Source organism: Nasonia vitripennis, chromosome 1, assembly GCF_009193385.2.
Source record: "Nasonia vitripennis strain AsymCx chromosome 1, Nvit_psr_1.1, whole genome shotgun sequence".
Classification (NCBI taxonomy): Eukaryota; Metazoa; Arthropoda; class Insecta; order Hymenoptera; family Pteromalidae; genus Nasonia; species Nasonia vitripennis.
The window spans coordinates 1,923,805-1,951,626 of record NC_045757.1 but is presented as its reverse complement, the minus strand read 5'-3'; the positions used below and the strand labels follow the sequence as shown (position 1 = coordinate 1,951,626).

Sequence of the window (27,822 nt, the reverse complement as noted above, 5' to 3'; positions counted from 1 at the left end):
GCTCGCGGCACGCGAGGTCGCTCGGCAGAGCTCCTCCGTCGACTTCGTGAATCGACTGACCGAGCGAACGTAAGGGAAGCGCAAAAACGAGCCGATAGTTCTGACCCTCATTGATCTTGACACATTTGCGGAGAGCAGAGCGAAATAGAGAGCTTCAAAGGCGAAATAATGCGCGAGGGATCTTTCTGGCGCATTATGCAATCGCTCGTATCGGCGCAGGTGATCCGTAATCGAAGCTGAATAATTGAGAGCGTGAATTATTATTCTCCCCGGTGAGCTTTCTTCCTCGCGTGTGTGTATCAGGCCTTTTCTTTCACCTACGCGCGCGTACACACGCGATAACGTGAATTGTTAAGGTGTTCGATGTCGGGCGTAAAACGAAACGACGCTTTCCGAGGGTAAAAATAGCCCGAGAGCTGTCCGGAAAATGGAATGCTCCGAGAATTTCTGCTCTGGCTGTCGACCCTCGTGCGGGAGGGGCTTTGAAATTTCGAGTAATCAAAGGAACAAAGCACGTTTCGAAACGATAATAATTTTCGTATTGCCGAGTCGAAGTACGCGGAGACAGACAGACAGAGAGAGTGAAATTCAGACGAAAGTATGCGGGAGAGAAGTGCAGTGAGAGAGAGAGAGAGAGAGAGAGAGAGAGAGAGAGAGAGAGATAGAGAGAGAGAAAAGCCCTGGAACAGTAGAGCATGGAGCTCGGTAATATGTAACGTTTTTTCGCTGACGCGTAATTCGATTTGCCGCGCTGATGGCAATCGGAGGCCGCCTCGAGCCATAGCTCACACACATACACACACAAGCTCTTGTCGGTCAGTCGCGCGCGCGCATCGAGTGTCGACATTACCTTCTTCCCCCCGCGAATTTTTTCCTTTTTGGCACGTTATTTCTTTCGTATATGTATAAGTAGTGATCGCACAGCACCATTGTATCAGTACCAATGTTCGAATGTAACATTTTTTTCTAATAATTATATATCGAGTGTATAGATACGTGAAATATGTATATCGAATCAGATATATAGAAAAATACCAACTTCTACTGAGCGGGCGGGGGAGAACAACAAGTTAGTATATAATAACACGTATAATAACGAACACAATCGACAGGTTTTCTCTTTTCATTTTAGCACATTTTATAATGTATTTACAGGTGAGTAATTAGACGAGTTTAGCGATTATTTTTACTGGGGCGGGGACAGATATAGAAAACGAGCCTAACATTTAATATATAAAATACTGATGACACTTTATTGTATACGGATAGACATTTACTTGATTGTTACTTATAAGGGAGAGGGATCGTGTGTGTGTGTGGGGGGGGGGGGTACACTGACTCGAATTCATTTATTTTTTGATCTTTGCACTCCCGGAAACTTTATAGGTCGGCCTGAAAGCTCTGCGAGACAGTCGTGAATGATTAAACAGATCTTACATTTACTGAAAATCGAGAATTAGATCGTGATGAGAGTGTGACTGACAATTGATACGAAATGAGCTACGAATGTACAAGAGATACTTAAATGGGATATCGTCAACAAATACAGAGGGCACAAGTAGTATAAGGCGAGTTGAGTCGGACACATCGTTCACACGTAAAATCTATGATGGCGAACTAGAGCTTCCAGGCCATCTCGAAAGGTATAATGAGTGTGTGTATAACACGTAAATAAGGGTCACGAGCTTTACAGGTCGGACACTCAAGATTCGATTTTGGTCTGTGTCTTGCCTGGCTTCTCGTCTGGAGCGGGAGATGAGTCTGCGTCGAGCCACCAGCGGCACCGCGCTCCTCCTTCGACTGCCTCGACTGAGGACGATTCCATCGTCATATCATGAAAGCAACTCCGTGTTATTATTCTCCTCTCCTGTCAACCCCCCTCTTTCCTCTTTCTCTATTACGCATAATATACCGTCTCGTCACGCTGTGCTTTTTTTCTGTCTCATCTCGCACGTGTACGTGTGTGTGTGGCTCCTGATGATGATGATGATTCGATATTGAACTTTTACATGCGTTAGAGAGACAGATGGGAATTGAGCCAATAGTTTATAGAGTAAATATTAAACAAGTGGCGCGATAATTACGAATTCCGCCGTCGACGCGAGGAGCTTTAGCCTGCCGCGCGCGAGCGGATCAATCAGAGTTTTATGAATAAGTGATCGATCGCGCGCGGCTGTCTCGCTCGAGTCTCTCCTGTAATCCAAATCCACTTGTTTGTATGTATACACGACCGTATATAATCAGCCAATTGCTATCACAACAGATTTACATGGTCACGTCACATAAAAATTCAACACAAAAACCATCAAGTATCACTCTGTATACGTAACATCTACGCGTTGTTTCTTTCGTTCGGAATACACTATTTTATTTTTTCAATAAATCGTCACCCGCATGCATGTATCTAGAAAAAGAGAAAAATAACAAACACTTCACACGCACACAGGTACACGTCGACAGAGAGAGACATACACACACTTGCTTAAACTTGAGGCGTGCAAGGCTATATAGAGAACGAATATAACGCATTATTATATAGGCAGCAGAAAAGACGGAACAGGAGCTCGATGCCCTGTGTTTTTTTTTCTTTCCCGTAATAATTCCTCAAAAGTATACGCCGCTTTGATATTTATTTCCGATTGATAATTCATGAAAAATCACGCGGAAGCCATCCACTACTCGCGCGTAAAGCGGACATCGGATTATTTTTAAGCTTCTCTATCGTATTGATAATCTATAAGTTTTTAAAATAAAACCGTATTTTTACTTCGATCACAAGAAATTTCCTCCGCGGCCGAGGTCGATTCTCGAAAATTGCCTTCGCCGCGCACTCGTGAAGCAAATGGCATATCGCGTCGCGGCGGACGATACCATTATAAATATAGAAACGCCGCTGCGGGGGGTGGGTATCGAGCGGCGCATGCACAACGCGGTCAATGGCACACTCCCGCGCGTATATAACTTTATTTTCCTCCCTCCTGTCCACTCTCTCGGTGTGTACACAGCCGAGTGAAAATTCAAGCGCAGCGATTGTCTATCTCCGGTCGTCGCGGTTGAATCGGCGAATATCAGGAAACGCGTCTATCTGTATTTTTACTCGCATCAGCCCTCTAATTTTCGATCTAAAATTACACAGTAGCTTTCGCTGCGTTTACCCTATATACAGGCGCGCGCGTCTGGAGCAATACTCGGCGCAATACGTCAGCAGCGCGCGCGCGACAATGTCACCGCGGCGGCGTTAACGAAATGGGACACTCCTGCGCGCATAGGCGGGAGTTTAATTCAACATCAGGGCGATCTTCGTCTTTGTCTTTGCCTCTCTGACGTTGGCTGCGGCGGCGGCTTCCTCTTCTTTTAATTAACCGGTTCGCGGCAGTCGCCGTCGCGCAATTAGTCATCGCGTATAATTAAAGCTCGTGTAATGAAATTCGCGCGACGAGGCCGCGCGCACAGGGCTCGTGGAAATAATGGAATCTCTTATTCTCGCAGCTGCAGCGCCCATGTATGACGTCGAGAGAAACAAGTAGCCATCGGCTCGTCGCGTAATGTAATGCGATGAATTTATAAATGAGGAGGAGGAGGAGGTCAATAATCGCCTAGTCCCGCTGCAAAAGGGGAGCAAAGTTCCAAGTAGTCCCGGGACGATCGATACTTATAATAAACTCGAGCGCGCGCGCGTTTTCTTTCTTTTTCCATGTCGACTATCTTCGTTCTTTGAAGTAGGATAAATTTTCTGCGCGTCAGAGCGGATTGATCGAAAGCTCGAAAACCCCCGTCGTATACGTGTGTGTAGGCCGCGCGTGAACAATTCTGCGGATAGAATAAATACAATTGTCGCGGTCCCGCGCACACTTCATACTTTTGGAATGTCCTCGTATTACCCTCTTCATCTTCGTCCTCGTATAGGCTATATTTATGTCGTAGAAATATACCGTGAATTAATAGGCGATATTTTCTCTCTGTTTCTTCTCGCTGCCCTTTTCTTTTTTTGTGTCTATGTCGTATTACTCAACATTTTCTCTGTTAGTCAAGCTGCACCTATCTGTGTACAAATTTTCTCGGAGGCCGACGTCGTTTCTCGCTCTTTATTTTATGCTTTTTTTTGCTCTTATAGTTTTATACACAAAAAGATTCGACTGTAAAATCTAACGCGATTATCGATATGTCTGGTACGAAGAGTTTATTTAATTGAAAGAATTATAGTCTCGATCGATCCTTACACTTAAACGACGTATTATTAGATTCCAAATATTGTAGACTTGCTGAAAAATCGTTATTTATTACTTTGTTTCTCGTTAATAGAATAGAGAATATACACGACCGAAGTATATGTAGACGAAATCGTGACGATAAATAGTCGACACAAACAACACGACGAAAAAAGAATTTCCAAGTGTCGTGTGTGCGTACATACGAAAAATCGATAATCGGCGAAAGATCGGTATGCGGAATATCGGAGCCTATATGCGACCGGCGATTCATCAGCGTACAATCGTCGTATAAGCTTTTCGAGGTACGAGTGGAGAAAGTGCGAGTCTGATATATCGTTATTTTTTTTTTGCATACTTTTTTTTATTGTTATTATTATTATATTTCTATCGCTTGTTTTCATCGTAAAAAGTATATTTTTCGTAGCCTACAACGTTTCTTTAATATTATTTATTTATTTATTTGCGCTAAAGACTGTAAAATCTCCGTGACGTGATAAGTACCATTTGTGACTCAGCTGTTCATCTCCTGCAGTTAAACAATGCGATTTTCTATTTACAAGACTGTGTCGCTCGGCCTATACTGTCTCTCAATTATGTCCCTGAACGAGCTCTGATTATTACATCTATTCTCCTCGCACGTGTGTCAACGTCGTCCCATCGTAGTGTCTTTTACCCTTTTTTCTGCTTTTTTTCCCTCCTCTTTGACATCTAGAGCTTTGTCCGAGTCGACGCACGACTCTGGGGCTATATCGTATATAGTAATAATAATATAAGTGTGTAAATCTCTTGTTTACTGCAATACTTTTTAATTCATATGTGCGTAATAATAATGCTTCGCTAGACAAGTCGTCGTTTTTGGTGTTGGCGAACGTGACACTCCCGCGAGTTGTGCGTCGATCCTCTCAATTGTCGATGACGATGAACAAACCTCGGTCCAGAGATATCTCGAGGCGCTTCATCGTAAGTGTCCATTTGTTTTTTTTTCAAATTTCACGCCTCGAAAGCTCGACGGACGCGAGTCCCCGCGTATGCGTATGATCGAGAAGCGTACCGGACGGCCCTCGAGTGTATATACATATATATATACTTTTCGCCCTACTTTATGTCGTTTTTATACATATTACTTTCTGCAACTTTGCGTTAGTCTCTGTGTGTGTGTAGAAAATTGATTTTTCGTTTGACTTCCCGCCGAGAAAACCGACCGGTGCGCTTCTCGCTTGCGTATAATAATATCGTCTTCGTCAGTATGTATATATATAGTAGTAGTATAGTAATAGTATAACCTAAGCGTTTGTTCACTTTATTTTCATCATCTGTTTTTTTTTTTATTTTTGTTTTCATTTTTTGTTTGATTGGCGGAACAACGACAACGCCGACGACGCAGGTGCCGAACGAGCGCGAAAAATCTTCTCCTCCACACCTCGTGCGGCGAGACGCGCATGTCATGTGCGGGCCAGAAGTCCCGTATTAATCGTCGCGTGTATAAGAGGAGAGAAATATGGATCGTAGTAGAGAGTGAAGTAAAAAGGTAGAGCATAGTCCTTATACAGAATGTATATAGAAAAAAAATATCGAGATAGGATAGAGAGAATATAGATTATATACGCAGCCACGGCCCTGGGGCTGGAAAAATTTACAGTAATAACAACATATTCTGCTCGCGAGTATGTAAAAATGGAAGACGAGGGGGGCAGGTTGGGATTATTCATTATCTTTCGAAAGTTCCTTTCTCGATCGACACGCTCCACGCGAGTGTCGTGTGAATTTTTATATCTATACATGTATCATTATTACTATTAGTATCTATCTATTAATATACAAGAGGCTTTGCGCGGGATTTTTCCGTAAGAAAAAGATATAGAACCAAGTGCCTCGACCCTGTGTCGATCGACTCCATGGGATCTTGAAGTGTTCGTGGCGCTTATACATTTAAAAAACGAAATGAAAAATTGATCCGGCCGATTCGTGTGTGTGTGCGTGTGTGTTTAAATAAGTAAGCGCCGCGAGGTTAGTCGAATCGATATAGCGCCGCGTGTATAGTCGCGGCAATTAGTTGTGCAGAAAAGAGTATAATTGAAAAAGAAAAAGCTCGCGAAAAAACGAAGCTGATTGTCAAACACACAATAGCCACGCGGTGTGTCTATTGAAATATCGCCAGAAGACGAGCCCGCTGTATGTAGGAGCTTATTAGGGGGGCAAGTTTTAATAACTCGCATAAGAATGACTCTCCATCCCGCTGCGCGAGAGAGGCGATACGATAATGGAAAACTCATTAGAGCAGTAAAAAAGTTGCGACGAGGCGCTGCTGCATCGAATTACACGAGATGGGCCGCCGGAGCTCGAGGCGGATGAATTATTGAGCTATTTATGCGTCGCGTTATTCTTAATGCCGAATGGCTTCGTCGCTGCTGCTATAGTTATTATGCGGAGATATAGGATGGGAAATTTCAATGAGAGCTTCGTATTTATTGCGTATCTGGTCGGTATAATAGGCGTAAAATCCGATTCTTTTTTCCCGCCGGATAAATTTATACAGATTCGCTGTTTGGTCGAGCGAGCGAGAGAGAGAGAGTGGCGTTCGCCGGCCCAGGCAATTTTCCCGCTAAATAATCGATTGTCGCGCGCGGTAATCTCCGCTATCGGTTATCTCTCCAGTTCATTCATTTTTAAAATGGACGAAGGCCGCTGAGCGGAAATGACGAATTTTCGACGTCGAGGACGTCATTTCCACGTGAATTCGCTCGGACTACACGTGTGACTCTCTCTCTCTCTCTCTCTCTCTCCCTCTGCCCTTCAAAATAAATGCCCACTCGAGTCGCGACGTCGGCGAAAGGTCTGATTTACGCGTGACAGCGAGCCGCTTTTTTCCTTTATATACTCGATTGTCGAACACACCTACCATCGACCAAACGTACAGCACGCGACAGCTGAATTGATTTTTGCTATTTACACGTCGTAAAAGTCTTGGCTTCGTAGACTCGAGAGACAGGGCAACCGGCTTATTTGTAGCCTACACGTCCCGCTCGCGTATTAGAGTAATAATGAGATAACGATGTTTAGGGTCAAGCAGCGGAGAACACTTCAAGATCACACAGGGTCTCATCACCTTTGAAATACCAGCCGTCAATCACAGTAAAACTTATCGGACCATATAATCCAGAACAGTCGAGTTAAAATCATACAGACTAGACGCGTATCCGAGATACGATCGTTATTTACACAAAAAGTCACGAGAATCAATAGAACACGCACATTAAATGGTAAGTTTTTTCGAGACAAAAGAGGTGTACGCGATCGCGAATCACAGGATATAAGATTTCGCTCCGGCGAGAGCTTGTAAAAGCCGTCGTTATGCGCAGGCGAATCCCCTCTCTCTCTCTCTCTCTCTCTCTCTCTCTCTCTCTCTCTCTCTCTCTCTCTCTCTCTCTCGCCTACTGTGCGCAATAATAATAACGATAACGATGATAACGCGCGCGATTTGGACTTTAATCGCCGGGCATATTGCGAGGGACGATAAATAATAACGAGAGAATCGTAAATCCGCGCGCGAGCGCGTTCCGTATAACTAATAACGTTAATAGTCATGATAATAATAATCGTAGCGCGACGACGGCGCGCGTTTATCCGGCAACGCGTATAGAAGACCTATTAACATACTGCCTATTTGTAATATAACGCTGAGTCTGCCTGCGCACACTGAAAAAACTAGATATTAAAATTTACTACATATGCAGGAAAAATTACTCTATATTATATAGTAATGGACGGTTATACTTGCTTTGTATTAAATTTTACTATCTCAGATAGTAATTTCTATACTGAAATTTAATTTTTTTTCTGGCCAATTTTACGCGCTTATTCGGATATGATTATTATTATTATTATTGATATTTAATGTTGTTAAGTGAAAGAAATAAACGAAAGAAAGAAATTTTTCTGCGGCGACGGGAGTCGAACCTGGACCTCTGGAATGGGAGTCGAGTGTGCTGACCACTTACCCAAACAGTACTGTTATGTACTAAATTTCAAATCTGATATATTAATCACATTTACTCATGAGTTAATATTAATAATAAATTGACCAAAATTAATAAATAATAGCAGCGAATGATATTTTATCATTTAATAATACCAGATAAACAAAAAATTATAGATTTTGGTCTCTGATAACTGCATAAATCAACTTTATAACCTCAAATTCTGACACACGGAGAAATTCTTAAAATAATCTTTACTATATAATGTAGTAATTTCTAGTAAACACGTAACAAATTTTAATATAAGTCTAACAATTTCTACTATGAAGTATGACCTGCCGTTACTATCTAATATAGTAATTTTTCCTACATATGTAGTAAATTTTAATATATAGTTCTCTCAGTGCATGTATACGAATTTCCATGTAATCATCCTCTTTCTTCTTCGTCATCGCCTTCTCTCTCTAACCGTTATTTATAATATACATTCGAGCTCGTGTTACTTTGGTTATTTATAAATATACCTATCCCGGTACGTGTGTATTATATACATGCGGTTTGAAATTCGGTTCAGTCGCAAGGTGCCGAGCCCTTGATAATGTGTTTTTTTTTTTGTGTGCGTGAGATAAGAGGCCACCTACTATATATTGCTCGTCTCCGTGTGAATACGCGCGTGCGCTGGACGCTTTTTGAATTTCCCGCCGAACTATTTACACGAAAAACGAAAGATTGCGCGAACCGCCAGACGATGGACCGCTAGAGTAGGCTAGTCGCGTACGGCGTCAGAATTACTCGTGCGCTTATGAGAAACGATTACGTTAACAACGATTATTATCGATCAATCCACGTATACATATAAAGAAAACTGTACAGTACGCGTTGCGCGTTCAGCGGCGTGTCGCAGGAACTGAACTCTCGCGCAGTTTTGGCAAACAAAGAGATCGCGCGAGCAGCCCTTCATCATTTAATAGTGAGAGAGCGACTCGCTCGCGGTTTGGCGTTGGGATGACACTTGCGGGCAGTGTGTATAGAGTATAGTGACTAGCATCAGCGAGCCCCGCTATCGGCGGCCGACTCGACTCGCTCTCAGACGCGCGTCTCGTTGTAGGGGCTGGAGGAGCCACCGGCGGCGCGGGATCGGTAAGACTCGTGGCCGGTTTCGCCGGGCACGCTGAACGCGACGTTGGGCACCTGCGCGGGATCGTCGTCGCCGCTGCTCGAGGCAGCGCCACCTGCCGGCTGCAGCAGCGCCCTGTGGGCCTGACTGGTGGCCGGGGCCGGCTGCTGGGCAGCAGGTGGCGCCCCAGCCTCGCTTATCGAGGTCGTCGAGGCGAGGATGCGCCGACCGCGTACCTGATAACGCTGCGGATAACAGCGACCGCAGCAGGACTGAAGAAGACCGCCCCGCGAGGCGGTACTGTGTGCCGGTGAGGTCAGGGGCGAGGGCGAGCCCGGCCTCTTGGGCGCGCCGTTGTACGGCACTTCCATCTCCACGAACTCGCGGTCCTGAAACACACACACACACAAAGGTGAGATTAGTCGGGAATTCTCGTTGGGGGATATTCAAGGGGGAATTGCACGCAATTCTAACCTCAAAATGCGAGATTTGAATTTCGCGCCAAAACGAGGGCGATGATTATAACGAGTATTAGCGTGCGATGCACTTTGTGTTGTTTTTAATTAACGCGCGGGAAAGTCGAACGGTGGACTCCGTTCGCGCTTTGTGTGTTTTCTGTTATCCGCCGGTTCAAACGTACACCACTTCTCTCCGCCGCGAGTCTGTATTTATTTTAAAGGTACGCGAGCTGACGTAAAAACAACACGGCACACACACAGAGCTGCAAGCTCCACTTTGATGCCAGCGAAACATGAAAGAACTTGGATATCGCGCGACGCGCGCTACTTTTCCGCCTGTATTTACGCGGGAAAATACACTGCCAAACGTGTAGTTTAACCTCAAACGGATTATGAGAATCGGCATTATGAATACTTTTTAAACACCGCGAGCTCACCTGAGCTTGTAGATGGGATTCTTTGATTCTTCTTCCAAATTTTGGAAGTTTCGAGAGTAAACGTTGTAATTGCATTTCTTTGTGAAAACATGTGGTCTAACAAATCGAGACGAAATACATGACAAAAATCGACGTGTCAGTGGAGTAGGTTAAATGTTGGATGCACATTTTACAGGAATGTAGGTCGATAGTCGGTTTCGAGTAAACATTCACTCGTAGAAATGACAGAAGTCACTCTAGCGCGAACAGCAGATGAGTTACGCGCACATACTATAAAAAGAGAGTATTCGTAATTTTTAGTGAAGTGCTATTTCACTCGTACGAACGTCTCTCGTAACGTCGAATCAATTAGCTCATGCTTCACGTCTGAAATTTATTCAGACCCCTATAAACACGGAGACTATAAACATCAGCATATAGTTAATAGGGGCGAAAGCAAATTCTTCACTGTCAAACCAGCGCGTTGATTTACTGCAATTTACAGTAAAATTTCAGATATTTTTCCAACTCCGAGCGCTATTCGACCCCGAAATTCCGCGCACACATAGAAAATCCGACTACAGTATATATATATATATATATATATATATATATATATATATATATATATATACCATCCTTAAACTTTTCTGCTGCAGCAGCGCCAACCGCACAGCACTATCGCGAAAAAGAACAAACCATCTCTCTCTCTCTCTCTCTCCGCTGAGAAACGAGACCAATCCCGCGGAAAGAGAGAAAAGGTGAGGGGGGGGGGGGGAGAGATTCCAGAGAAATACACAGCGGAACGGCCCTTGAAATCCGAGTATCGCATAAATTCCGCGGATCCATCCGAACTCGGCTGGAGTAAAGCAAAAAATTGCAGAGGAAAAAATCGAGGCAAGACGAAAGAGAGAGGCCGAGAGACAACGAGCTCGGCAAATACAAGCCGAGTCGAGTTTACTCGATGGCCTCTCGTTTTCAAGCGCATCGGCGAGCTTTTTTCCCCTCTGCTGTGTTTACTTACTCCATCATTCTCACGCGCGAGCGAGCGAGCCTGCTTCTCTCCTTTTACAGTCGCGCAGCCGGCTTGGTTAAAAGTATTTTCCCGCGTCTTCGAGATGGAGAAACTGCGAGGCGCGACGGACTGTAAGCTTTATCCGCTTCAGCGCGTTTTCTGCAGCGTTTGTGCGAATTATTTTCGCAAGCTTTTCGAGCTTAATGCAGCGTTATGAAGTTTGTCGAAAAATTCCATCGACTGAAAGTTAGAGGATCGATAAATGTATCGTTTAATTCGATCTCATTAATTACACCAGTTTGCCGACAATCCGTCCCATTGCGGATAACTCGTCGAAGCCCTCGGCAAAGTTTGCGACACTTTTAAAGCCCGATCAGCCGTCCCTTTCTCTTCATCCGGGTCTATCTGCGCACTCGTAGTCCCATTCACTGCTCGAGACTTGGAAAGGTCCATCTGAATCGTCTTCGATTTCCTCGGGGACTTTCTTCTGTGCGATATTGTCTCGCGAAAACAATTACTGCAGCGATCGCTCAGTGGCGCCCCCTAGCGTCCGAGCTGCACAAGCGTACAATGATTTTTCGTAGGCAGTAGAGGCAGTAGATTCGTCCGTATTTTTATTCAAACTTATTGCTCCGCAGAGAGGAAGATTGTAAACTTTCCCAGCGAGAGCTTAACGTCTTTTTGACGGAGTTACGGGCAAAAGCGTATAACAGTTTCAATAGGGCAACGATAACGTGGTGCTTAAATCGACGAGCCATCAAAGACTCGATCGAGGACCGAAGAAAATAAAATCAGGAGGAAAGCCCAGCAATCAAAGCCGCCTCGCATTCCGCAACGTACGTACAAAGTCCCAGGACGCGTGGCCTGCTCTCACACTCGCGGAACATAATCGCGACGACACCATATGAGTGAGCGGAGCTCTGTATCGACGAGCGTCCGGCACGTAGCCCCGCGGCGTGTCTGACAAATTGTTAACCCAGAAACGTGCCTGGAAAGCGGCGGAAGCCGCGATTTCACAAAGGCATATAATGTGCCTCGGTTCAAGATATCGCCGCGATACGCCCGATTGTGATAAAGGACATCACGAGCCTCCGGGTTGGACGATTGAATTCTTGGCCCGTGATTGAGGGAGTGAGAGGATCTTGATTGGACGAAATTCTCCGTGTGCACGCGTATTTTTCAAAATCGATGCTTCGACGCGATTTCGAGAGGTAGAAAAGCGTCGGGGAAATTGGCCGAGTTTGAGGCTTCTTTCAATTGTGGGAGGGAGAGAGAGAGCGAATCTATTTTGCCACGCGCGCACGACGTCTGAGAATTAATTAGGCCAAGACTGAATCCAGATTGATTAAGCACGCGGGTATAACGCTGTTAGCTCGGATTGCCGTTGTGTGGGAAAAGCGGAATCTAGTAAACTTTGTCCGCGTCTGGTTTTTTCAAATTTTTTCCGAAGATTCGATCACTGCTCGCTCCAATTCATTTTTGTTTTGCTCTGCGTTAAGATACAGAACGAATTCACGAAGTATTTATGTAGTAATAAGTCTGATGAAACCTTTCAGCTGGATATAAATCATTTATCTCCTCGGCTAATTCCAGGCAAACGTATACAGCGTCAAACGACGATCGTTATATAAGAGCAAGTATATAAACGCGCGCGCGTGTGTAGACAGAGTCGAAATTTCAATGAAAGATACATATATGTATACCGTCGCGGACAAAACTCGCAGCGACAACCTACTTTCCCGCGGCACTACTTTTTCCCATTTCAGCATTGCGTCGTTGCTGTTTTGCTTATACTGTATACAAGCGCGCGTATACACGTGAAAACTCCTCTCGTCGTCTCTTGAATTTAATATCGGACCGACGAGCAAGCGATCCACTTTCCGAAGAAAAGAGAGAGGGAGAACTTTTGTTTTGTTTCTCCGTGTTTTTCTCGTCCAGAAATTAGATTCCGTTCTGCGCTGCCTGACCGAGCGCGACTGTTACTACTCGCGAGCCCCGCGCGCGCGCGCGTAGGGAAAGTGGATTCGAGAAAGTGCATGGATGCGGGGCGGTTTTGTTTCTGGAGCAACGCTGTTTGTTGTGTATGTGTATAACTATATAGAATTGTCGCTCGAAAGTGCGAAAGATTTATATCCGTTTGTTTGATTAGAATTTTGTCGGACAGCAAACGATGCAGCAATTAAGTCGGCTTATACAGGAAACGTCAGAAGGACAGACGCAGAACAGGATAGTTTGTGTACATTAGGTAGAACAAAGAAGCAGCCGAAATTGCGGCTGTGTCACAGGATGAAAGTGAGCCTTGGAGCGATCCCTTTGTCTCTCGCTTTCATTTTTCGAATCGCTCCGCTTTGTGTGTGTGTATAACCCGACGCTCGGGTCCCTTTTAAGGCGTAAATGCAGAGACTCGTCGCAATCAAGCTCGGATTAATTTAGTTCCGAGTATTCGTGTACATCTTCCGCGGGCCTGAACCAGATATTCACACCTTCGAGAAAAGGGCCACTTGAGCCTAAAAATTTCTCGCGTCTAGCCGAGCGAATCATCGGACGATCTCATTGTTCGCGACTCGTATCGCGACGCACTTAACCCAGATATAGGCGCGCGAGGGAGAGGAGAGAGAATCGACTGGAGGTGCTCTCCAAGGGACGATTGCATGTGTGGATAAGCTTGATTCGCGGATGACGAGGTCGACAGCTTATAGTGCAGCTCGGATGAACGATGTATATTTTAAGAGAATAACAATTTTTTTTATTACAAACCCCACTACTCTCGTTCATTAAGTTCACACTGATCTTTTGTCAAAGCCTTTTAAAATCCTAAATTGGCCTCGCCTAGATCCAGAGAAGTTTCTTCGTGTCCGTAGAATTTCACGTTTACAGATAAACTCGAGCGAGTTCATTGAAATTCTAGGCGACGCCGCGGCATTAATATGTAGGAGTCTTGAAATTTTCAACAGCGTCGCATGGAAATGAACGGAAATGAAAAAGAAGCCAAGGGTGACGAAGCACTTATCGTTCGCGAGGTTTGTTTGGACAGTGGATGAAGTGCGCTACGGCTTACGACGGCATGAGAGAGGATTACGGGAGCAGGGAACTGCATTTCTTCGCCATCGCGGAGACGCTTATACTGGGTACGGGGAATCGCTTTCTTGGTTTCCGCGGAGAAAAGTCAGCGAGTATGAAAGTCGAGCTGCTGGGAAATGAAACAGGTAAACGGTTCGTTATTGGCCTTTATTAAATGCGCCAGGAACACATTTACTTTTCAGAGTATGAAAACGATTTTGCGTGTATTATCGAGTATGCATTACTCCCAGTGGGATTCGCATGTAGGTGGTAAATATCGAGGTCGGTTCAACCGAGCAGATATCTCAGTTCCACGAAGAGCAATGCAAAAATCACTCATCGATCGAATATTATGCATAAATCCACCAGCCATAGTACAAGAGGACAAGGTGCGAGACGACTCAGCTATACCTACAGAGAGAACAGCCTAGACTGCGGATTTATCAGGGCGTTGCAGCAGCGGCACAGCCACTGCCAGAGTCGCGGTTTACCACCTTCGACAACACACCCACGTATGTGTACCTGCCCCACACACGTTATACTACGTCACCAAGCCGAACGTATCAGCGGTTGGTGCCGCGTAATGTGCCCGTGACGTATGACTGCGCAAATAGGCTAAATCCGCGCTCGTGTGTGTGTGTGTGTGTGTGTGTATACCTGTGTCTCGAGGAAGCGACAGAAGCGAGTCAGACGATAAGACGCTGCTCCGGTTTCGTCCTGCGCGAGACACAAGGTGAGTCGCATGCATGTTATTTTTTCGCAAACCGGGGACGCGTGACGGTTGAATTTTGACCGATACCGGACAACAACGGCGGCGTGTATTCAGTGAACACATATTCGGAAAGACGAGAGGGGACGCGCGGTAATTCGTGCATAATGGAGTTGCGCAAGCAGCGACAGTTGACCGCTGCTCTGCACCAGTAAATTAGTGGGTCAGTGCGCGCGCGTGCGGGGCTCATCTCGTTTTACACTGAAATTGGCCCGAAAAAAGCTCTCGATTTTTGCGACAAAGTTTCTAAAATTAAACTCAACGTAGCGAGTACACAGAATGTGCACGACAAAAGCAGAGTCTAGCTTCCAATCAAAGACCACCAGCGGCGTCCAATCAGGCCAAAGCCGATCAGCCACTTGATCCTCGAGTTAAGGTCAGCGAGTTTTCGAAGGATGCACAAACAAGCGCGCCGCGCACAGGATGTGTGTACGCACCGGCGTGCAAATAAGCTAAATTTAGACGAGCTACAGTCGGTCTCGAAGGGTAAATTCGAGCTTTCGAAAGGAATGACTCTTTCATCGCGGTGGGAACAAAGCCTGTGTCTGTGTGTGTCTGAGCAACGACGGCGGGAAACAAAAGTCGGCTCATCCGTAAAAACGCCGAAGATCGAAGCGACGATGCCGACAGGATCCGATTGTGATGAACGAGCTACTACTCGACTGTAAGTACTTGAGACTCGAAGGTTTTTGTAAACGCCGTCCCAGCGAGTGATGAATGCGAAGAGCAGCTATATACATCAGAACGCGATTGTGCGATGCTCGACGGGGAAAGGTATAAGAGGCTGTCGAGCTGAGAATTTCGGGTCGTCGACTACGGAAGACGTTCTAATTTCTCAGCTTTTAGCAAGCGAGTCCAGAGGCACTAGCAGCGCATCTTTGAATCGTAGAAAGTGAGGGATATATCACGGCTCGATTACTTCGTCATCAGCAACGAAATTCCGAAAGTATCGCGCGCACCACTGATCAAACTCGCGCCGGGGCAATTAGACGGCGGTTAACCCGACAACGCACTACTCGGCTAATAGAGCCATCACTCGGAGCTATCATCGTCCCCCCGAAATTCTCTCCTTATACGATCCCTCGTAAAGTCCGCGATGATAATGGCGCCAGTGCAGAGAGCGAGCGACATATAATAACCTCTTGCGGATTCAGTCGTCATATCTCGCAAACAATCCGTCGACGACCGATGCGGAGAGAGAACATTCCCCTCTCGTTCGAATTAGTTTGTAATGAGGCCGGGACGAGAGAAGGGACGAACCGCCAGGAGGAATTGGTAGGCGTGTAACGCTGTACCATCTTAATGGGCTGGATGTTGAGCCCGGAGCGAGTTTCCACGGAGAATTTGAATTCGTCCAAGGGCATATAGTCGAGCGAAGTTCTTCGCCGTCGATGTAAGATCTCTCGCGGTCGAGTATATGTGTACAGCGTGAAATCGATAAGGGGGAAGAAAATACGCGGGTAAGCAGATACGAAAAGCGAGAGACAAAGCGCACTAAGCGAGTAGTATTTTCACGGATATGCCGAAAGAGTAGCGGTTTGTTTAGGCTCGGATTCGATGTCCTTCGGTCATCGAGAGAAAGAGAAACAGCTGCTGCTGCAGCGACGAGGAGCTTCATACTACAGAGATTGAATATCGATTCGAGAGGCGGCGGAGACCGATTATAGCGAGGGCCTAACTCGAGCCGCATTGATCGGGGGAAAGTTCGAGAAGTCGTCGTCGTTGCATCGGTTGTTCCAAGGAATCTGGGAATAAAACATCGCGGACACTTCTGCAGCTCGGAATCGGCGACCTTGAAAATTCGCGAATTCTGCTGCAATTTCCGGCCTGACCCCGATAAACTACACAGTACGTCTGTGTGTTTAATGTTTCGTGCGCGCGAATTCTCGACGTAATTTACTCGAGTTGCCGGTGTAGCTTTCGAGTGAATTAGCGGGCGATTAATCAATTTGCCGTGTGCGGCTTTGAAGGTAATTTAATCAGGGTCTTGTTTGGATACTCTGGATTTATTTTCACAGAAATCAATGTATAGCATAGAAGGAGCATAAGTACTCACCGTTGTCTTCTCGAGGCATCTCAGCAAGTGATGATGCTGCAGCTCGAAAATGTCCTCCTGCCTGTAGTTCTCGTCCGTTTCCAGGCCGCTCTCCTGAGCAGCCAGACGAGCCTCGGCAGCTTTCTTCTTGCTCACGAACGCCGCCCCGCTCGACGCCTTCGCGATCCTTATTCGCGCCAGTCTTGCTTTCTGCAAACAGAGACACACGACTCGTTATTATCATTGCATAATCTAGTGGGCAGCGGAGAATCATGGATACAGTTTCAATCGAATTCAATCCACACACACACACACACACATACAGCTCGGACAGAGTAATCTCGCGCGTCGTAATCCGCAGAGGCTCCTTGCGAAGCTCCGCAGACGAGATCACACGCGACAAGTTCCTCAGTCGGAGCGAAATCACTATGCGGTGTATGATCATCGAGCGGAACTTATGCTGCTTTGATCGCGTGTGTTACCTGACTCCATCGAATTCTCGCGCATTGATAATATTGAATGTTTGTATAAAAAAGGAAATCGATCTAGTCCGCGCATTGTGCCGTCTGTTGTTTACCCTCGTGTGTGGGTATAATATCTGTAACGAATATACGGATCGGGTTTAGGCTCCATGAATATTAACGGCGCGGTAGCTGCTGCTAGCGTATAATAATCTTTACGCCGCACCGTATCAATTTAATTACAGCCGCAACGTTCGCTGACAAACACACAACACACGGTCGTGGCGATAAACATTCGAAAACGGAATTAATTCCATCGAATGAGAGAGAAAGAGAAGCTTCCAGAGCTCGAAAATTGCGCTAAAAGCGCCGGGCGTCCGATTTTTCGTCTAAAAAAAGCTGCTCTCGTCGATATATGGCCATCTCGGCGGAGGGTAGGCTGGGAATAGCTCCGATGAAAGGCCGACGCGCGCGAGCGCAGTTTAGCGTAATGACCAGAGCGAACGCGGAATTTTTCGCTCTCTGGCAATTAAGCGCGCACCTCTCTTACTTTGACTGGAAATTGCGAGTGCGCGGCGCACGTCATCGTTGGTTTTTCTTTTTCGAAACGGCCCTTTTATTTCCGACGCGCTTTTTTGATAATGTTATGTGCGAAGGTCTGCGCTGCGTTATCTCATCAATCTTGATCCATACGGCGGACGTCCTTCGCTCCGACTTTTTAATGACTCGTTAACCTGCTTTTTTCCGGGCGCGCGCTTCGATCCTATATGTGCACGGCTTTCGCATACGCACGCACAGAGTGTGGTATACCTATAGGGATGTTCATCGCGGCCGACAATCGAATTACCCTATAACTTTATGTGTAGATTTTTTCTTTCCCCACTTCAGACGTCATATCGAGAGAACGACGGCTCAGGCGCATGTATTTATGCCTCGCCTCTACTCATTTTGGAAGCTATACATCCCCGGTATATGCAAAAGGAAGCAGCGCGCATGTCATTACCTCGCGGTTATCGGGAAAAACCACAGGGCCCGACTGGTCGTGCGTCACGTAAACAAGTGTCTACGTGCATACACCCCCGCATATCCGGCTATGCATTTACGATCCGGCTCATAATCGGCAGCTCTTTACGAGCGCCGTCGTCGATCGAGCAGCTCTGGAGAAGCTACAGAGCAGCAGCCTCGCGTTTTACGAGCATCGCGAGCAAGCAAGAGTGAATTGGCTGCTACTGCTGCTGCTGCAGCAGCGAAATCTTGGCTGCTTTTTGGGTCGAGTGTGTTGCAGGATGGAGCGAGCTGCGCAGAGGGAGAGATGTGGAACGAGTGTGAGTGTTTGTTTGGACTAGTGTGTGTATTTGCCAGGCAGATTCGAGAGATTTTTGCTGGATGTATATGGACTTGGAAATGCTTCGTTGATTAAAGCTCTCGAGCTATGTCGCTATATATTGGGTGAAAGAATAATCGGAGCCGACAATGGTGGAACTAATTTTCCCGCTTTTAAAACAATTCATCTCTCGAGCGAAACGACCTTATCAACGAGCATCTAAAGGGAAAACGAGCGCGACGGCGAATTTCGGAGACCGTAAACGAAAAAGCTCGCCGCTCGTCGTGCGGCTAATTTAACGGGCGACGCTATAAGAGCTCGTGTGTCGGTTACTGCGCGCTTCATTTGAATACGGCGACGCTGCTGCTGCGGCGGCTTGCGAAAATAATTGGAGCTGTTTTCGATACCGTTTACTGCTTCTCGGTTTAGTTTTACGCGCCGTTTTTTTCGATTCTTGACTACCTCCTATCCTGAATACGGAGTTTAATTAAACGTAAAATCATCAGCTCGATGACGCACCGGTTGCTCTGCACACACGAGGTATATACAAGAGGGAAGGACACGTATAGAGAAGCAAAGACAAAGTTGCCTCAGTCGAGCCCTCGATACGTGCACTTGGAGATTACACTTCCGAGGGATCACTTACGTATTGCGTTATTAAATTCGACGCTGCCGGCGCTGCTCTCGACGACTGCATTCTTTATTCCTATGTGAAATATTCAGGGCCGGATGGAGGAATCGCGTATACGCGAGGCGCGATATCATATGCAGAGCTTTCTCCTTCCTTTCTAATTTTTCTTTTTCGACGTCAGAAGCTGCTCTGCCATGCAACTTTAAGCGGCTTCGGTATCAATTTTTCCTTTTCACCGCTGAAGATCATCCTCTCCCATGATAATACACACAAGGAGCGCGCACGAGCTCGAGTAATTGGCCACACGCGCAATTTGCCACTCAATTTTCCGGTCAATCGCTCGAGTGCAGCGTATCGTCTCCCCCGTAAGAGGAGTAGAGCCTCTATCACACGCACACACACAGACACACACGCGCTGCAGCTATGCTAATTACATTAGACTAATTAACGGCGGCTACGCGTCCTTAGGCATCAGAGAGAGAGAGAGAGAGAGAGAGAGAGAGAGAGAGAGAGAGAGAGAGAGAGAGAGAGAGAGAGAGAGAGAGAGAGAGAGAGAGAGAGAGAGAAGCTAGTGCACGTCTCGATGCATGATAATTCATGCGTCATACAGGCGCTGATGATTCTGTGATGGCCCGCTGCTTGTACAGTCTGTTGCCGCGGATGGGCGAGCTTTGAGAGCTTATCAATGTACGCGTAAATGCGCGGAAAGGTCAGGTTGGTCGAGCTTGTTCAGGAAAAATTTCTCGTTGCTAAGTAAACTTTAATGTAGGAGAGGAGAAAGGGGAACAAATTAGAAAATTAGAAAACCCACTCGCCAGAGGGAGAGCTACGCTCGTAAAGAGAATGCATCAACAGAGTTTCGCACTCGATGCGTTAGCTCGCGCAGTATTAATTTTCGGCGCTCGCTGGTTTTAAACGCGCTTCCGGCGAATCTTCCGCTGCTTTTAAGCCGGCGCAATTATACGTGACGTGACGACTGCGCCCTGCATTATAATCCGCGGGGTATGACGGCCGTCTGATTAAGCCGTTAAGGGGTCGTTATTTTCGCGCCCTCGGGGCCTCGTCGTGGTGTTTTTTGTATATAGTAAAATTGTAAATCGCGATTTTTTTAACTTCAATCCCGAGAAAGGATATGAAGAATCCATTGTTGGTCGCTTTCTTAAAAAAAGAGCCGACGCGAGATAACGGGGATAGTATATAACGACTTTCTCTTCGGTGAAAAAATAAAATTCCCCGGCGTTGATTTCACTGCCGCGACTATAATTACATCCCGTGTAGTGCGGTTTCGTCGAATCGCGCGGTGCGTCACGATCGGAAGAAACTTTCTTTTTTCTCTCCCTAATGGCTCGTTAACCCTATTTTTATAGTCGGCATACGCGAGAGCGACTTCAAAACAATTCTGACGCGTGCCGTACACCAGCTGCTGCTCTCGAATTATTTACCCAGACGCGCGGATAATTTCGCGGCTGACTCAGAGAAAAATCGCGTGGTTCGATCGATTTCGTTCCAGAACTGACGATGATTCAGAGCGCGCGTTTCCGATCGTTCCCAGCAATTAGGCGCGACTTGCACCTGTCCCTATCAAAGCCGGAGAATCAGCTCCGCGACGTTTCCCCTCCCCCCCTCCCCCACACACACACACGTAGTAGTACAGCACGACAGCTGCAGTTGGCCTCTCTCGTTATTTTTCGCAGCCGAGTCAGCCCTGCGGGGTTAAACTCGCGCGTCGCGACAAAAGCTCCAGTAAGTACAGAGGGAGAAAGAGTCGTGTCGAGGGTTTCGCCTCCAAGAATAGCCGGCAGCTCGGGCCGACGACTTTTTGCCGCGCGACGATCGTTACTGCTACACAGCTGGCGCTGCTGGCATCGTGCAAATTCTCACTTTTTTCTGTGTCATTATTCTACACGTGGGTTTGGGCTTGTGTTCGCGCGGGTTACACAAAAATCCAATCAGTCGTCGCTTCGAGGCGCAAATATTTAACGGCGTTGTCTGCTGTGATTTTCGACGTCTGTGTCGTGAAAGCTCTGCCTTGTTTCGAGATTCGAACTGCTGATGTATTTCCCGTATTATAAATGCTCGTACGCTACGCTCTGCATATAGTGCATTATGGACGGTACACTGGAGAGTTCGAGCATGTATGCGAACCTGTAATGATGCGTGTAGGGGGACGAGGCTTTGCGGGTCGACCGATAAATGCATGTCCGAAATCATTTGGCTGCAGCACTGCAGGATGACTGATTTCTATATATCAGAGAATGATCAATCACAATGAACACTGTACCATCGCAAAATTCCGAATCCAGAAAGAAAAAAGCCGGCGGAAATCAAACAGCGAATGTAAACTGCGCCTGACATTCATTCCGCTCCTGATTGCGCACTTGACAATTCACGAGCGGCTCCTTCGCGCAAAAAATGCTCCATAATTCCCCAGCAGCTGCTGCTCGACACACACACATACTTTTTACATCGCGGCTGCAAAGTTCATCGGGCCGCTTAACTCACGTCGCCGCACGTACATACACATACACGTCGCCGCTGAATAATTCATTCGGCCGTGCACGCGTACAATACGCCGCGGCGGCCGTTACATCGGGCGTGCGCTCTTTAAATTTCATGCGACGCGATAGAGAAAATTTTTTCTCCCTTTAGAGATTTTTCGAGGAGAGAAATAAATGTATGAGACCTACAGCATTGGCTTTTTGTAATGCGATTGGTCGTCAGCGAAATTTCATAAAAGATGCATCAGCTGCATCGCGGCCTGAATTATTCAAGACGGCGTCGTTCCATCGCTCGAGAGGAAGCAGCTACTCTCTCCGAGAAAAAGCGAGAAATTGCCGTGACGAGACTAACGAATTGAATTATACTCGGGGAAAAAACTTGCCCAGTGTCGTCCTTTTCAATATAGCCCCCGACTCGTCGTCTGACCAAAGCCCGTCCCGTTTCACTGAATCGCGTTTACACGCCGACGATATAATCCCAGTAGCGCGCCCGGAGCTGTGTCCATTGAAATCGAGGCTAAAGTGCGCGCGCTCGCGATATTAATCGGGATATCTCGTTCGCTTTACGACTGCGTTTTACCCCGAACAATAGCCGAACGCGCCGTGTATGGGTGCGATAGCTTATGATCTTCCGTTGCGTGTGTGGGTGACACACTCGAAATTTCGCGGTTCGTCGATGTGCTTTATTGCCGGAAAATTTACTGCCTATAGGCATCAGGATCGCGTTCGAGCTTAAAAATATAACGATTTTTTTTTTTCGTTACGGAGAATTACCGCGTTAGCGACTGGGGAATAAATTTCTAATCCAATCGCCTGGTTTAATTGCGTCTTAAGCGCCCGGTCGCCCGCGCGCGGCGAGAATCGTTTTGTCGGCTGTCCGACCAGGACTTTTCATCGATTTTAACACTACTGCGAGGATAATTTGTTTGCGGATGGGCTCGAGTTGATTGATGAATTTGTTGTTGAAAGCGGGACGGATGAATCATTAGCTTTTTATTACTGTCATAATCAGCATGTACGGTTGATTTATCTGACGGGAGCAGTAATTCGATTTGCATAACGAGTCACCGGCTGAAAGTATAACTCCAAAACCCCGTCGATACTCGAGTATATAACTTTCATTATAGCTCGCGCGCTCGACAAACGCCTCGTTAGAAAGCCGAGTAAATCGAGTGAATCTTAATCAACTCGGCGCTTGACGAGAAGAGCGATCGAACGAATGTCGAATTGGGTCGCGCAAACTACTCCCGAGAATATTTTTTGCCTATGATAACAAATTATACTTCTATCCGCGAGTCGTCTATATCCAAGCCCACAGCCTATACGGGGAACTCCCCGGAAAAGGCGTAATTACAAGGCAGAAGCGGCTAACGAAGACTGGCGTGGATTTCGCCGCGCGCTTTGCATGAATTTACACTTTTTCGCCGTCTAGAGTTTCGCGCGATAAAGAGAGTGAATGTATATGGCGAGGATGACGGTTAAATTGCATTAGCCGCAATATCGGCCCCCAGCAGCGCTGTGTGTGTGTGTGTGTGTGTGTGTGTGTGTGTGTATGACAGCGAATCTGCATTTAGCCGTAATGTGTGCTTTGACGTATCGACTTACATTGACTTCCGAGAAATTTTCCACGACGTATTGAATTACTCGCAGCTGATTGAGAATCATTCGAGTAAAATTCCATGAAAAATGCTCGTGAGGAGGATAATACGGGCGGCGCATTGTAGTATATGCGATGCACTGGACGCGCGTCGACGCGCCGGCACTGACAGCAATCTGCATTTAACGTCGACGCTTCGCCGGCCTAATCGATGCGTCGGGCTGGGAACTATAGCTATATGTAGGCGTGTGTGCATGTATACGCTGGACTGGAATTTTCGTGCGGAGTTCATGATGAGCTGGTGCGACGAGTTTTAGTGCGCTTAGATCGCGGGAAAGAGTAGGGAAGCCTTACGATGGTTTATATTTAGAACGAAAGAGGTATGCGTGTGCGTGCACCGAATTGTTTACAGCGGCTCGACCAAATAGCTAATTGAGTCAACTAATTGATACCGGGCAAATTGAGTAAATTCAAGTCGGCGATTGCGCAGAGTTCAGAGCGCGCGACGATGCCGGAATTGGGTCAAACAATTCGAGTTACATAGCCATGTACCGTAAATAAAATAACTTTCCCCATAAGCCGAGCTCTAATTACTTTCCAATTTGCAAAATTCAATGTGCGATCCATTAAGGCGCGTTTCCCAGCGAAGGTACAGGATTTTCAATTTAGATATAGTTTCGGCGACATTTTATTCAGCATGGAGTATAGAGACATCCACGAAGGTGAGACGCACAGACACGTTGTACACGGCGAAATTATTCGCGACCCAGCTGCATAAGCCCTGCGCGCGCACGCGAGCTCCTCCATCAGTCAGAGAAATATTCAAATGAGAAAAGACGACGATTTAACTTGTAGATTCGCGTGTGCAATGTCCCCGGACTATTTCAGCCGACTATCTCGTTAATTCAATTCTCCTAGCAAGTCGTACCACCGACTCGAATTTATCAAGTTCATTCGCGAGAGACTTTCCACGAGCCTAGTAAATCGTGTGTAAGGTAGATGGACGTTTCTAGCTTGTTCTTTCTAATTCGCCGCGCGAGCAACAATCTTCCGAAACAATTCCAGCCATCCATAACGCGTGTAATTAATTAGAGCTGCTCTGTTCGCCGAGAGATCCAAATTCAAGTAGACAGAAACTCAATTATAACTTGTAATCTGCTTATCTCGTGTGCTGAACCTCGAAAAATCCAGCGCGACAAAGCTAATCACTCGCTCGCGCGATACCGTCGAGCGAACTTTCTCCTCGCGAGGTATACACGTCGTATAGCGAAATGCTCGATCCAATATGTATACGAAAGCCTGCCAGAAATATCGCTTAATTACGCCGAATTTAATGCAATTTCCGCGCAAAGATCTAGCGCGCTCTCTGGCGAAAAACGACCTCGGCGGCGGTGGCTTCAAAGAGCTTCTTTGATCAGAGCGAGCCGAGGGACTTAACCCATTTCCGCGAAAGCTCGCGTGCGCTCTCTGATATTTTTCAATCGAGCCGTACGAGCTTTTTTTTCATTCGGGCGAAGCACCGCGAGGTAAATGTATATCATACAGAGCTGCTGTCCGAGGTGCGAAGTGATAGGTGCGAGCTGTTTGTTATGCCTCGGCTCTGAGAAGGATCGATTGTGGTTTTAAGGAGATTTTCGCTCGGCGTGTCGGATGTTGATTTATAGACTCGTTTTTTCGTACTTTTCGACATTGAAATTCAAAGTTAAACAAATAATCGCTGTCCTAATAAACTCGAAATTCAGACAGAGTGTAGACGGAGCGCACAAACGCCTCTCGAAAAGCAAGCGGGAACAACAACGAGAAAAAAGTTCGCAGCCAGGCGCACACATGGCCGCATAGAAACTACGCTCTCGCGTCAGGAAATGCGAAACTCGCGCTCGCGCGCGCGCGCATAACAATCGTCCATTCAAACGGCCGCCAGTTCCATTCTCTCTCGCGCTGCATACGTGGCGAGACCTTAATAAAGCGGCCGAGCTGCATTAACGGGGGTAATTGCGGAGAGCCGAGCCGAGCACCTGTCAATGGCCTACTCTTGCCCCCCTTTTCTCTTCTTTTTCGTGTAGTCGCTGTGTTGTTGTTGTTGTTGCCGCCGCTGTTTTCCTCGTTTCGTTCGTGCTTCAACCCCGAGAATGTTTTTTAGAAAGATGATGATGATTCGAGCGGAGGTGTAATCTGGGTTGAGAGGTGTGACACGTGCTTTTCGGCGGCTGGTTTGAATTTTCTGATTGCTCGAAGCGACGTTCGTGCCTTAATTCCAAAAATATAAGCTTCAATAAAGTCAAATCCCACACCGGGACAATAAAATCCTCCCGCGTCGGCTTGAAAAAATACACGGCGGACAAAGTAAAGCGAGGATTTAGCCGTTAACTCGCAAAGAGAGAGAGAGGGGGGGGGGGAGAAGCGCAGCTGATACCGCACGGCGCGTATAACGAAGAAACGCGCGAAAGGCGCGCGTTGGCCGGCTTCCAAAGCAAATTTCGCGCTGCCCAAAGAAGAATGGCAGCGTGTCACGGATGGATAAAGCCGATATAAGCCCCTATCGCAAATAAACAGCCTGTCGTCCGTCCATCGTTATTTCCCTCCGATCCGCAGTCCATGTCTTTCTCTGTCTTATACTGCTCTGATATCGAGAGCCTCGCGGTGTCGTTGACTCTTTCGCTGCCGAGACGAGGATGTTTGGAGAGATATTTTCTCTTTTGTTTACGCCGCTTGACAGACGCTTCCTTAAGAGTCTATTAGTCGTGACGCGCAGCGGACACACTGTGTATTGAATCGCGGAAACTTTTCATTTCCCTCTGAAAAGCGAGCTAATAAGCGCGACCCATTTACTTCGGCCCGATGATTTTTTCCAGTCAAAGCGTCGAAAATAACTCAAACAGCAGCAGCATCGAGTACACAAGCGAGCAGTAAAACAAAGCACACAGCTCGAAAGTCAAAGCCTACACTCCATCGAGCGATTGAAATCCTTCTCCCGGGGGATTAGCGTCTCGCGCGCACTCGAGAGTCGAGCCGGGACTTTAACGAGCGCGCGGCAGCAGAGAAAGAAGGAAGGAAGGAAGTCGTCTGCGCTCGATATCTCGCGGGAGTGCATTTACACGAGGCTGCAGAAATCGACCTGTTACGCCGCGCTGATCGTGTGTGTGTGTGTGTGTGTGTGTGTGTGTGTGTGTGGGAGGGAGGTTAAGCCGCGTGGATTTACGCTGGGATTTCATGCCAGCGACGAATGAAAAGGTGCTGCTTTAATCGAGCTTGCGCCGCCGGAATTTCGAGTGGTGCTTTTTCCAAATTTTTTGTTTACGCTACGTAGAAGACAGAACTTTTACTACTCGATAAACGGTAGCGTTCAACAAATAATAAACGAAACTGCGGCCCTGAAAGCTCTTCTTACCCACTTCGCTCTTACTCCAAACGATCCTCAGACCGATAAATTCTCATTTCGAGCAGGCCAACGTAGCAAAGCTCGAGATCCATTTAAACGCTTCGTGCTTGCGCGCTCTAATAACCCTGCGAAAACCTCCTACATCCGTACGACTACTACTACTACTACTACTGCACCCGACGACACTTACTCTCGGCTTTCGTCGAGCGAAAGGAAGCAGCGGCAGCGGAAAGTCGCTCGGGGAAAAAAGCTCCTCGCAACTTTCCAAGCCCAACTTCTGGCGCTGCTGCTGCTGCTTTTTCATCGGGCGGAAGAGCCGTAAAAGCCAGGGGCGCAGTGTAACTAATGAAAATCGGCCTGTTCGGTAATCGATAAAGCGATTACGTCGCGGGCAAAGTTTCTCTCCAGTATATATAGCGGGACAAAACCGCGGCCGGCCTTTTAAATACCAAAGGCCGAAGCGGTGAGTGAGTGTGTGTATAACTCTTTGTTAGCCGAGCGTGTTGAGCTTAAAGCTCCTTAGCGGAGAGAGAGTACAGTAGCACTGTGCGCAAAAGCGTCTTTTGTCGGCTTGTCAATTAGCGGAGTGTGTTCGTATTGTCCGAGGGCCTCGATATTTCGATTTTTTTTCTGTTCGAGTGCGGTCTCTTCCCGCTCTTTTGTTATCAAGCTCGGAATTAAAATTCCTGCAACGCTGCTTTCAAATAAAACTTTTCTCCAACGGTTACGGCGGCTAATAGACACTTCCAAAAAAACTCGAAATCCCCGGCCGCTGAATGAATGGCTCTCGACCCAGATTTCCCTGAAAACTCCACGACCTTCACCCGGAAGCTCTCGCCGCTCAAACGAAGTCCGTTTGACGCGCCTCCGCGTG

General features: G+C 46.9%; 1 protein-coding gene across 5 annotated transcripts in view; it reads right to left on the bottom strand.

Annotated features, from left to right (window-relative positions):
* LOC100122663 (potassium voltage-gated channel protein Shal) overlaps positions 1-27,822 on the bottom strand; it is an 84,080-nt gene that overhangs the window by 13,518 nt on the left and 42,740 nt on the right. For 3 of the 5 annotated variants that reach the window (XM_001606223.5, XM_016987604.2, XM_008204593.3), the window contains exons 3-4: positions 17,080-17,268; positions 9,542-9,694 (exon numbers count right to left, since the gene is read on the bottom strand). In XM_001606223.5, the coding sequence (XP_001606273.2) occupies positions 9,542-9,694; positions 17,080-17,268 (342 nt within the window). Of the gene's footprint in view, positions 1-1,731; positions 1,810-9,541; positions 9,695-17,079; positions 17,269-27,822 lie in introns of all 5 variants that reach the window. The other 2 variants (XM_031922076.1, XM_016987600.2) reach the window with 1 other exon arrangement.